Genomic DNA, 12302 nt, shown 5'->3' with positions numbered 1-12302 from the left:
AGCCAGGGAAGAACTGTGAGTGTCATTGTTGTGTTTAGGAAAGCAACACTGGTTACACAAAACAAAGAAAACAGGAAAGATGTATTTCCATGCTGGCTGCCACGGCAGCCACCTAGCTCTTGCCTGGCTCCTCCCCAGAGATTATCCGGAAGAGACAGACAAGGACAAGATAAGAAGGCTAAATCAACCACTGAAGGGACCTAAAGGAGAGGAATCAAAGGACAGTTGATATCTAGGGCCTTGTGAAGATTCTAAAGTGGAAAACAAGTGGTAACAAACTCCAACATGTAGGAAAAGACCATTCCAGCCAGCTTTCCACTGCAAGGAAGACCATGTAGGGGAAAACACAGAGAGGAAGGCAGCTCACGTTCCAACCCTGCAGTTTCATGTGCTTCTGGGCAAATTGCATAATTTTTCTGAGCCAGAGTCTCCTCATTCATTGACTGATAAGTTTCCATTCTACTTATCTCCTAGGTGATTAGATGGTATCTTGTATATGAAAACATTCTATAAGATCCAAAGAACCAAATAAATGTTAGTTGCTTATTTTCTCTCTCCTATCTGTTGAGAAAAGGATTTAGGGTGGTAAGAAGTCTCTGGGTTGTATATGGATGATATACAGATGAGCATGGGAATAATTTTAATGACCACCTCTATGGGGAAAGATACTCTGCCTTCTCATCAAAGAAAGAAACTTACTGAGTAAGGACTTGGAAAGTTCTGATTTGACCTGCCGTGCTAATCTATTGCTACAGAAGTGTGAGAGCTTTTTTGTTGTTGTTGTTGTTGTTGTTGCTGTTTTTCTTGAGATGGAGTCTCACTCTGTCACCAGACTTGAGTGTAGTGGCGTGATCTCGGCTCACTGCAACCTCCACCTCCCTCCTGGGTTCAAGCAATTCTCCTGCCTCAGCCTCGTGAGTTGCTAGGATTACAGGTGTGTGCCAATACACCCAGCTAATTTTTGTATTTTTAGTAGAGATGGAGTTCCACCACGTTGGCCAGGCTGGTCTCGAACTCCTGACCTCGTGATCCACCCACCTCAGCCTCCCAAAGTGCTCGAATTACAGGCGTGAACCACCGCACCCAGCCCCTGTTAGTGACTTTAAAATATTTGTCATTATACCAAATTATTCCTCTTTATATATCCCAAATGGGTGAAACTCCTCAAGACCAACAGTGGCATGAGATGTTGGCCTGTACATTTCTCCCAGTTAGGCGTTCAGTTCAAATGCCTCCAGGAGTTTAAACCAGATTTGAAGGATCTGGTTTAACTATGTTACAGAGGTATAGCACAGGTTGTTCTACAATAAATACTTGTTGAGTGGAACTGAATTTCAGTTTAGCTCACCCTAGCTAATTGGGTCTGATTAGGTAAGGACAAATTCTGTAGCAGACCACTTTTTTCCATGTGTGGGCCTTGGCCTACTTTTATACAGAATCCACCTGGAGAAAAAGCGTAAAGAAGATTACTGACCCTGGGCCAGGCCCAGTGCCTCATGCCTGTAATCCCAGCACTTTGGGAGGCCGAGGCACGCGGATCACGAGGTCAGGAGTTCGAGATCAGCCTGGCCAACACAAAAATTAGCTAGGCATGGTGGTGCATGCCTGTAATCCCAGCTACAGGAGGTGGAGGCAGGAGAATTGCTTGAACCCAGGAGGCAGAGGTTGCAGTGAGCTGACATCATGCCACTGCACTCCAGTCTGAATGACAAAGCAAGACTCCGTCTCAAAAAAAAAAAAAAAAAAAAAAAAGATGAAGAAGATTAGCGTCCCTGACTCAACCCCAGATAATCCATTACCTCAAAGTCCACACTTCCCCTCCAGGATCTTCAACATAACCCTCATCAGCATCAGCCCCCATCCCACTTATGTTTCTCTCAGCACTCACGCATTAAAGATGGTATCAGGGCTTTTGCTCGTACTCTCCCTTCTCTAACTGAACCCTTTCTTCCTGCTCCATTATCCATCCTTTGGGTCATTTACCTCCCACAAACACAAGTTCTGAGTTGAAGGCCCTTCTCCCTTTCTCATTAATATTTCCATTTTCAGAGGGATCTAACAAGGACGTCTGCCTCTAGACATTTATGTCTAATGCTTACCATTACTTTTATAGTGGGAATGTTAGGACAGGTAGAGATTTTAGCATACCTCAAATCATGGGAAGAAGCTATTTTCTCAGTTGTTGATTCACAGAAGGCTCTATCCCTGTGGGACTAGAAACCAGGTCTCCATAATCCAATTATCTTCCCAGCTCACCTGCTGATTCTTGAATCAGATTGAGGCTCAAGTCTGACTCAGTCTGATTTTTCCTTGCATTAAAAACACATTTAAAAAAAAAACAAAACCTTCTGATTGGGTTACCTAAACTCAGTAACCATTTCTGATGTTTATAGCTGGGTATCAAATAATTCAAGTGGCATTTTGAGCTTTAAACACTTTCTGTAAATATCAGTACTAAAAATGCCTTGACATCACAGAACTAAGTAACAATTATTTTAGTGTTATTTTTGTTTTTATATTTTATACTGTATTTGATCTTTGTAAAGCCAACAAGATTCAGGATCTGAGGTCTAGGTCACTGAAGAGTTGCATCAGCATCAACATCTACCCTTTGGTAGGCCCCATTGAAGGATAAATTCACAAGGAGCCCGGACGTGTTTACTTTGCTGTTATCCAGCACTGCAAACAAGCAACAGGGTTCTGTGATGACCTTTTACTGCCTAATGTTTAAATATTGCCAGCGACACTGGTCCAGTTTTAGCCTGATTGTGCCATTAGCTTTGTTACTAAGATGCATTGTTTTGCCTTCTAGTACAGTACTTTCATATCGAAAATGAAATTGAAAATGAGAGGAAAATATTTAACCATGGTCAGGTCCTGTGCCACAATCGAGTAAATATTCTGTGTGCTTCCAAACATCATCTGCATACTTACCATTTTATAATTAACATGTTTTGAAACTGAGATCATAATCGATAACCTAAAAGATCAAGGTTCTTCTCTCAGTCTTTTTAGTCAGATTTTGCTTTGGGAACCTGAGGAAAATATGATCCCCATGATTTGCTCTCTAAATCATGTAGCATATCAGACAGATAACCAGTCATTTACCTTCAGTTATCTGTCCTAACTACATTATATGCAAAACAAACAAATAAAAAATCATATCTACTGTGCAAATTCAGATCTCACTACTGGAGATTCATTCTTCCTATTGTCAGTTGAATTCTCTGTCAAATCTCCAAGCAAGCAAGCCTCATATCAAGATGGCTAAGAAGTTTTATATTCACTAGTTGGGACCTTTGATCTGTGGCTCTAATTGGAAGAGACATTTTTAAGATTACCTAAACTCCAAAGGTCATTTTGGTGTACAGAGCAAGGAATGATTACTACATGGTAGAAATTTTTTAAAGAGATAACTTGTTGGTGTTCAGCATTAGGGGTGCCGTCTACATCAAACGATTCTATTCCTGTGCCTGCTTTTTTCTTTACTTTTAGAGTTCTACTGCTTTACAATGGATCGATGGACCTAAGATTAAAATGCTTTATCTTTTGATAGAGTTTTTACTGCAATTGCATATGGAGCTATGGCCATCGGAGAAACACTCGTTTTGGCTCCTGAATATTCCAAAGCCAAATCGGGGGCTGCACGTCTGTTTGCCTTGTTGGAAAAGAAACCAAATATAGACAGCCGCAGTCAAGAAGGGAAAAAGCCAGTAAGCACAACTGTGATCTTAAATGTCCAAATAAAGATGGCAACAGTAGGAACTGAGGGCCACTAAAGATGGGAGGGAGAGAGGGGGCAAGGGCTGAAAAACTAACTATTGGGTGCTATACTCAGTACCTGCGTGACAAGATCATTCATACCCCAAACCTCAGCATTATGCGATATACCCAGATAATAAACCTGCACATGTACCCCTGGATCTAAAATAAAAGTTGAAAAAATAAAATGTAATATAAATGAAAAAATAAAAATAAAAAATAAATGTCCACTTATTAAATGAAGGCTTTCTTTGGAAAACTCTGCAAAAGATAATGTCATAGTAACATAAAGAGTTAAAAGTTTGTATAAAATAATTTTATGGCTGCAAATGGGGAAAAGGGGTCTTGTCTTAATCAAATTTTTACCTCTACTACTAAAATTTATATTTCATATTTTAAAATATATGCTTTTAATTTATATGCCTGATGCTATGAGAATGTTCTTGAAAAAAAGGTTGATTCTTATACTGAATTCCATTTAGAAACAAAAGTTTTGATCTTGGATGAGATTCATATTAAGGTTTATTTGTTTTCTTTTTCTCTGATAATATATGCAAAGTAAATAATATTCTGCTGCTTCAGACACTATTTTTCATGGGAAATATATTTACGAACATAAAGGGGGAAGAAAAGGAAAGTATACCTATTAAATTGATGCACACAAACAAATTTAGCCTCAAACTCTAAAAGACTGTGAATATTAAAAGAGAAATAATAGGTAGGGTGTATAATTTCAAAATAAATCTCTCAATAATAGTCTTATACAGCCTGGCGCGGTGGCTCACGCCTGTAATCCCAGCACTTTGGGAGGCCGAGGCAGGCGGATCACGAGGTCAGGAGATCGAGACCATCCTGGCTAACATGATGAAACCCCGTCTCTACTAAAAATAAAAAAATAAAAAAAATCAGCCGGGTGTGGTGGCATGCGCCTGTAGTTCCAGCTACTCGGGAAGGCAAGACAGGAGAATCGCTTGAACCCAGGAGGCGGAGGTTGCAGTGAGCCGAGATCGCGCCATTGCACTCCAGCTTGGGCGACAGAGCAAGACTTGGTCTCAAAAATAAATAAATAAATAAAAAATAAATAATAGTCTTATACATTAAATATATATTCAATTTTAGGACCTTTCTGGACATTTTAATTTTTAAAATAAAAATAGTCCATTAGGTATATACTTAAATGTTTTTAATTTATAATTATTTCCCTCTAGAATTTTCATAGTAAATTTATATGTATGACAGCTTAAAATAATACAGCATTACTAGAGCTACACAATGATTAAGAAGAATGCCTGTTAGTGACAGAAATAAGACTATCTGGAAATTCTCAAAATAGAATGCTTCAGAGATACATCACAGTCAAAATAAGATTTTGTTCTTGTATTTTGGAAAGTAAAGGATGTAAGAAGCTATTTTTTTAATTTTAAGATTTATGTATATAACAGTATTGCTACTCTTATTTCTTTCTGCAGATTATAATAGAGGAATTGATTATCTCACTGATCTATGTCCTTACAGAACCATAGGCATGGCATAGACTATGGAAGTATTTCTTATAAAGGCTATAAAATTAATGAATTTAATCTTTATTTTATTTAGTATGTAAATGTTTCTGAATATCACTCTACGCTTTTAAAAATCAAAATCTGGGCAGGGCGTGGTGGCTTACACCTGTAATCCCAGGACTTTGGGAGGCTGAGGCAGGTGGATCACCTAAGGTCAGGAGTTCAAGTTCAGCCTGGTTAACATGGCAAAACCCCATCTCTATTAAAAATACAAAAATTAGGGTGTGGTGGCAAGTGCCTATAGTCCCAGCTACTTGGGAGGCTGAGGCAGGAGAATCGCTTGAACCTGGGAGGCGGAGATTGCAGTCAGCCGAGATCACACCACTGTACTCCAGCCTGGGTGGCAGAGCGAGACTCCATCTCAAAACAAAAAAAAAAAAAATTAAAATCTGGTCAAACAAAATTGGCAAGTATTGAAATCGAAGCTGGGTGATAGGAATGTGGGCCATTTATTATATTTTTCTCTCTATTTTTATACGTTTGGAGTTTTTCATATTAAATAGAATTAAAAATAGTAAGAATAAATTTTTAAATTTTAAACGTATTAAATTTAGAGGTTTTCTAGAATACCTCTATGAGTTATTATACAAAATACACACAAGAGCATACACAAAAATAATTGAATTCTTCATGTTTCTGCAGTATTCTGGTTTTTTAAGACCTTTTTTATACAAATGCAGAGAGGGAAGTACACCAAAAAAAATTTAAAAAATAAAACAAAAAGAAACTTTTTATACAAATAATATTCATAGGTTGTAGGGGGCAAATGGAAAATACTGACTATGCTAAAATAAACTACTACTACACTACTTTTAAATTTTGGCAAATATCCTTCCAGATTTTTTTTCTATTTCTAGATCTCTTAACCACATCTTAACATCGAATTCTTTTAACAAGAAAATAATATCATCAAATTTTTTTTGTTTACTCCTCACCCCTACCTGCCCTTGCTTCTTACCTATAATACGATGGGCTCAGGATGGGTTGAACATGACTAGTAAACCTGACTGTAAGGATGTGTTTTAAAATCCAGCCATCACTACCACCACACACACAGGCACACACACACACAAATCCACTACTCCTTAGTTGTTTACTCTAACAACAAAAATTAATAAGACTTAAAATGCAATTGAGACGAACACAAAGATCAAAAGAACTTAAAATCTTATGAATCAAACATATAAAGGGAAAGTTAATCATTTAGTGATAGTTCTGGAAAGTCTTTTTTAAACATCCTGGTGTAGATGAGTATTGGTTTAGAAATCATTAACCAGTAAAGAGATTGATGCATAGAGAGAAAACTAAACGTTTAGGCAACTGTCACTGCCAAATAATGGTTAATTGAAAATAAAGATAGGGCAGGGCGTGATGGCTCATGCCTGTAATCCCAGCATTTTGGGAGGCCGAGGTGGGTGGATTGCTTGAGTCCAGGAGTTTGGAACCAGCCTGGGCAACATAGTGAAACCCCATCTCTACTAAAAATACAAAAATACTAAAAATACAAAAATTAAAGGCCGGGCACGGTGGCTCACGCTTGTAATCCCAGCACTTTGGGAGGCCGAGGCGGGCGGATCACGAGGTCAGGAGATCGAGACCACGGTGAAACCCCGTCTCTACTAAAAATACAAAAAAATTAGCCAGGCATGGTGGCGGGCGCCTGTAGTCCCAGCTACTCAGAGAGGCTGAGGCAGGAGAATGGCGTGAACCCGGGAGGCGAGATTGCGCCACTGCACTCCAGCCTGGGTGACAGAGCGAGACTCCATCTCAAAAAAAAAAAAAAAATTGCCTGGGTGTGGTGGCACACGCTGGTGGTCCCAGCTACTCAGGAGGCTGAGGTGGGAGGATGGCTTGAGCCTGGGAAGTGGAGGTTGCAGTGAGCTGAGACTGCACCACTGCCTTCCAGCCTGGGTGACAGAGCTAGACCCTGTCTCAAATAAAATAAAATAAAATAAGAAAGATAAATCAGTTCATGTCCTTTGTAGGGACATGGATGAAACTGGAAATCATCATTCTCGGTAAACTATAGCAAGGACAAAAAACCAAACATTGCATGTTCTCACTCATAGGTGGGAATTGAACAATGAGAACACATGGACACACGAAGGGGAACATCACACTCTGGGGACTGTTGTGGGGTGGGGGGAGGGGGGAGGGACAGCATTAGGAGACATACCTAATGCTAAATGACGAGTTAATGGGTGCAGCACACCAACATGGCACATGTATACATATGTAACAAACCTGCACATTGTGCACATGTACCCTAAAACTTAAAGCATAATAATAAAATAAAAAAAAGATAAATCAGAATTCAAAACATACTGTACCTTCACTATAAAACATGGCCCAGTTTACAAAAATAACCCTTATACATATAGTTTATGAGAACCCCAGCTCTTCTGAATTAAGCAATAAAGGTTTGTAAAGCACAAACCAAATTAAAAAGAAAAATGTATTACTCAGATAAGCTGGTCAAACAACTAACTGTGGAATGGAACTGTCTGTGCAGCAAAGCTGAAGGAAGCAAGTGGTTTTTAGAAACTCAGTGAAGTCAGTAGTGAAGATAACAAGAAACACAGACACAAAAAAATCTAAGCAAAAGTGACAGAAACCCACTTGCAGTCAACAGCTCTACAGAGATGCATACATGTTTAAAATTAAAAGGGCTAGAGGCCGGGCGCGGTGGCTCACGCTTGTAATCCCAGCACTTTGGGAGGCCGAGGCGGGTGGATCACGAGGTCAGGAGATCGGGACCACGGTGAAACCCCATCTCTACTAAAAATACAAAAAAAAAAAAAAAAAAAAAAATTAAAAGGGCTATGGAAACATGCACAATTTTCAAAAGGAACTTAGCCAGTATGCTACAGTGTGTTACAACCTTCCCAAGTCACTCTTCTCAACTCTGTCAACTTCCTTTCACAGGACACATGTGAAAGGAATTTAGAGTTTCGAGAAGTCTCTTTCTTCTATCCATGTCGCCCAGATGTTTTCATCCTCCGCGGCTTATCCCTCAGTATTGAGCGAGGAAAGACAGTAGCATTTGTGGGGAGCAGCGGCTGTGGGAAAAGCACTTCTCTTCAACTTCTGCAGAGATTTTATGACCCCGTGCAAGGACAAGTGGTAAGACTGAATTGAAACACACCTAATCTGGGGGTTAGCAGTCCTATTCTTAAACATTCACCAGGGCTTAAGCATCCCCACTGGTTTGGGTGGGGCAAACAATACAGAAGTTAAAAAGAAAAAAAAATCTCTGTGTCAACCCTTAACTAAGAGGACAAGCAAACCATCACAAAAATGATGGTTAGGACTTTGAAGTGAAGCACAAAGGTCCAAAGATTCTTCAACCATTCTGGCAGCAGAAATGTTGATCTTAGCCATGGAATTACTTTAGAACGTGGGTGCTGGAGGTCTGGTCTAATGTTCACATTGTGGCTCCATATTCTGTTCTGGTTTAAGAAGAGAAAACACTGTCCTCCACCTCCTTAGTTCAGGCTTCTGCTTTCCCACCACTCATCCCCACCTCCCAACTGTCAAAACCTTATGCATGGTTAAGGCTTATTGGAATCAGCTCCATGAAGTCATGCCTCGAATATCTAAAATAATGTAATCTCTCCATCCTTCGAACCTAACGATTGTTTTTCTTACCTGGCACTTGTCTTACTATACCTTATATTGTGGCTTTTCCATTACCTTGTCCTCCCCCTACCACCCACCACCACATCAGCACACCCACACAGAGCTTCCTGTCCTGCCTCCTGCCCCTACAAAAAAGTTCCTAAAACTCAGACTGCCACGTTAGTCCTCATTCTCCTGCAACGTACTGTCTTTTCGCCCTACGGATTCTCAATGAGTGCTTGCAAAACAGAGTTTAGGGACTTAAGGGAGTCCTAAAGGGCTCCCTTGAACTAGCAGACACTCATCTATTCGCACATAGTATATAGCACACTCCCTCTTCTAAACCTTCCACAGTTAGAATATACCAGAGTCTATGCCATCAATCAGGTCCTTCATACCCTGGCCCCTGCCTCCCACTCCAAGCTCCTCTCATATCACTCCCCACGTCATCATGCACTATGCTTTTTCTGTTTTTTGGGGGGCTTTTGTGCATTTTTTGTTTTGTTTTGTTTTTTTGAGACAGAGTCTCGCTGTGTGGCCCAGGCTGGAGTACAGTGGCGCGATCTCGGCTCACTGCAAACCCCGCCTCTAGGGTTCATGTGATTCTCATGCCTCAGCTTCCCAAGTAGTAGCTGAGATTACAGGGGTGCACCACCATGTCCAGTTAATTTTTGTATTTTTTGTAGAAACGGGGTTTCACCATATTAACCAGGGTGGTCTTGAACTCCTGACCTCAAGTGATCTGCCCACCTCAGCCTCCCAAAGTCTCCTCATGTTCTTTAAACATACCTATGAACCTTTATTTTGCTATTGCCCTGCCCAGAATGTCCCCTTTGCAGGCTCCTTCCCACTGTTCATGTCTTAGTCTGAACGTCCTTTCCTTAAGGCCTTCTTGTACAACCCCCTTCTCATGCCTCTCCATACCCTCCCCACTGCCTCAGTCGCTCTACCCTGTTACCCTGTCTTCAGGGTACTTTCCTCTCCTGAGTTTATTGAGTTATTTGTTCATGTGTTTATTGCATGCCTCTCTGCTAAAATATAAGCTACATCCATGGGGGGAGGGGGGAGGGATAGCATTAGGAGATATACCTAACGCTAAATGATGAGTTAATGGGTGCAGCACACCAACATGGCACATGTATACATATGTAACAAACCTGCACGTTGTGCACATGTACCCTAAAACTTAAAGTATAATAATAATAAAATTAAAAAAAAAAAAATATATATATATATATATATATATATAAGCTACAAAAGGGAAAGAGCTTTCTCTTATTGACCACTATTTCCCTGGTACTGAAGAGTCCCCCTCACATAGTGAGCATGCTTATCAAATATGAGATGGTGTTGTTAGAGTGTTGTTATCTATTTAGGTGAATAAACATGGCTGTGTGCAAGATGACACAGCTTTACACGTGGAGTACTCTCTCATCTCCACCTACTTTTCACTGGGCTTTCAGAAGGTCAGGTCCTGTTACAGTGGAGGGGGCAGTAGTGAGTTACATGCTGTTTGCTTCTATACAACATATGATTTATGAGCCTTCCTTGGGTAACCTTATCCTTTGAAATAGCTTGAATTCCTATCCTTCTTGTTATGATTTGTGTGTGCTTGAATACAGTGAACTGTAACATGATACAGTTGTGTGATCTTAACACACCATTCTCCAATCTGCTTTTGGCAGCTGTTTGATGGTGTGGATGCAAAAGAATTGAATGTACAGTGGCTCCGTTCCCAAATAGCAATTGTTTCCCAAGAGCCTGTGCTCTTCAACTGCAGCATCGCTGAAAACATCGCCTGTGGTGACAACAGCCGCGTGGTGCCATTAGATGAGATCAAAGAAGCAGCAAATGCAGCAAATATCCATTCTTTTATTGAAGGTCTCCCTGAGGTAAGAAAATTTCTGAAATCTTGAATTACAAAGCTGCCAAGTAAGCCTAAGTAGCTACTGGGCCTATGCAGTTGTTTTTATGTATTCCTTGGATCATACAATTTATTTATTGCCAGAATCTAAAGTTAGATGTAAAACATGAAGTCAGATGTGAAAAACCAAGTTTGAGATTTTCGTGTGACTATTTTCCTAAGACCAAAATTTATTAATATTCACTGGATTAACTTTCACATTTTGTTATTTGCCTTCCATCCGTCTACGCTGTGACTGGTCCACACTATGACCTCCCCCCCACTGCGGTAGCCTCTTCATCTGCCTTCCAGTCTTGCTCCTTTATCATTTTTCTTCCTCACAGCAATCAGAGGGATCTTTTAAAAACAAATTAGATCCTATCCCTCCCCTGCTTACAACTTCCTCATGGCTCCCTGTGCACTTAGAATAAAGCCCAGACACCCCATGGGGAGGGGCTGCTGAAGCCTCTGTAATCTGGCCCCACTGTTTTCCCAGCAACAACCTCACCACACAGTCACTTTGCTGCAGCTGAGCTGGCCTCTCCTGTCTCATGAACACGCCAACTTGCTCCCGACCTTAGGACATTTGCATTTGCTGTTTCTCCAGCCTAGACCTCCTTTAGGTTGGCTTTTGGCATAGTAGCCGCCTTAACTTTCTTTTTTTTTTGACGGAGTTTCACTCTTGTTGCCCAGGCTAGAGTTCCATGGTGCGATCTCGGCTCACTCAGCTCCATCTCCCGTCTTCAAGCAATTCTCCTGCCTCAGTCTCCCAGGTAGCTGGGATTACAGGCATGTGCCACCACGCCCAGCTAATTTTTTGTATTTTTAGTAGAGAAAGGGTTTCTCCATGTTGGACAGGCTGGTCTCGAACTCCCGACCTCAGGTGATCCACCGCCTTGGCCTCCCAAAGTGCTGGGATTACAGGCGTGAGCCATCATGCCGGGCAAGTAGCACCTTAACTTTCAAGCCCTTTCAAATGTTACCTTTGCAGAGGCTTTCCCTAAACATCCTATTTTTAAAAGTCCCCACCAGTCCTATCCCCTATCACTTTGTCTTCAGGGCATGTATCAGTCTGAAAATTACCCTGAGCACTTAGTTGTTTGTTTAGTGTTTCCCTTCCCCATTAGACTGTAAGATCCTTGCCTGCCATTTTTATCACCTTGATGTCTGTATTAGCTGTGACAACTGGCACAAAATCTCAGAAAAGTCAAAAATCTTGGCTAACTGTAGAGAAGCCTTTGGTAGTGCAAGTATTGATACAAATCCAAAAACAGTGCACAGAGAGGGATAATTGTAACTTTAAGTGTTTATAATACCTGAGTGTTTGCAACACACATACACACACACACATAAAATAAATAAAATGAAATAAAAGTAGAGATATTTTCATGTAGGGACAAATTTGTACATGCGATTTTTATAAACTAAGTTTCTATCTCACTTTAAAGGGAGATAGT

The 12302-nt window shown here is 40.6% G+C and overlaps 1 protein-coding gene across 1 annotated transcript in view; it reads left to right on the top strand.

Moving 5' to 3' along the window:
* ABCB5 (ATP binding cassette subfamily B member 5) overlaps positions 1-12302 on the top strand; it is a 145940-nt gene that overhangs the window by 124314 nt on the left and 9324 nt on the right. The window contains 3 exon segments of the mRNA XM_055272486.2: positions 3557-3713; positions 8250-8447; positions 10628-10834. Coding sequence (XP_055128461.1) covers positions 3557-3713; positions 8250-8447; positions 10628-10834 — 562 coding nt within the window.

The sequence above is a fragment of the Symphalangus syndactylus genome, chromosome 3 (assembly GCF_028878055.3).
Source record: "Symphalangus syndactylus isolate Jambi chromosome 3, NHGRI_mSymSyn1-v2.1_pri, whole genome shotgun sequence".
Classification (NCBI taxonomy): Eukaryota; Metazoa; Chordata; class Mammalia; order Primates; family Hylobatidae; genus Symphalangus; species Symphalangus syndactylus.
Note: the sequence above shows the minus strand (reverse complement) of the source record. Positions and strands in the feature narration are given on the sequence as shown.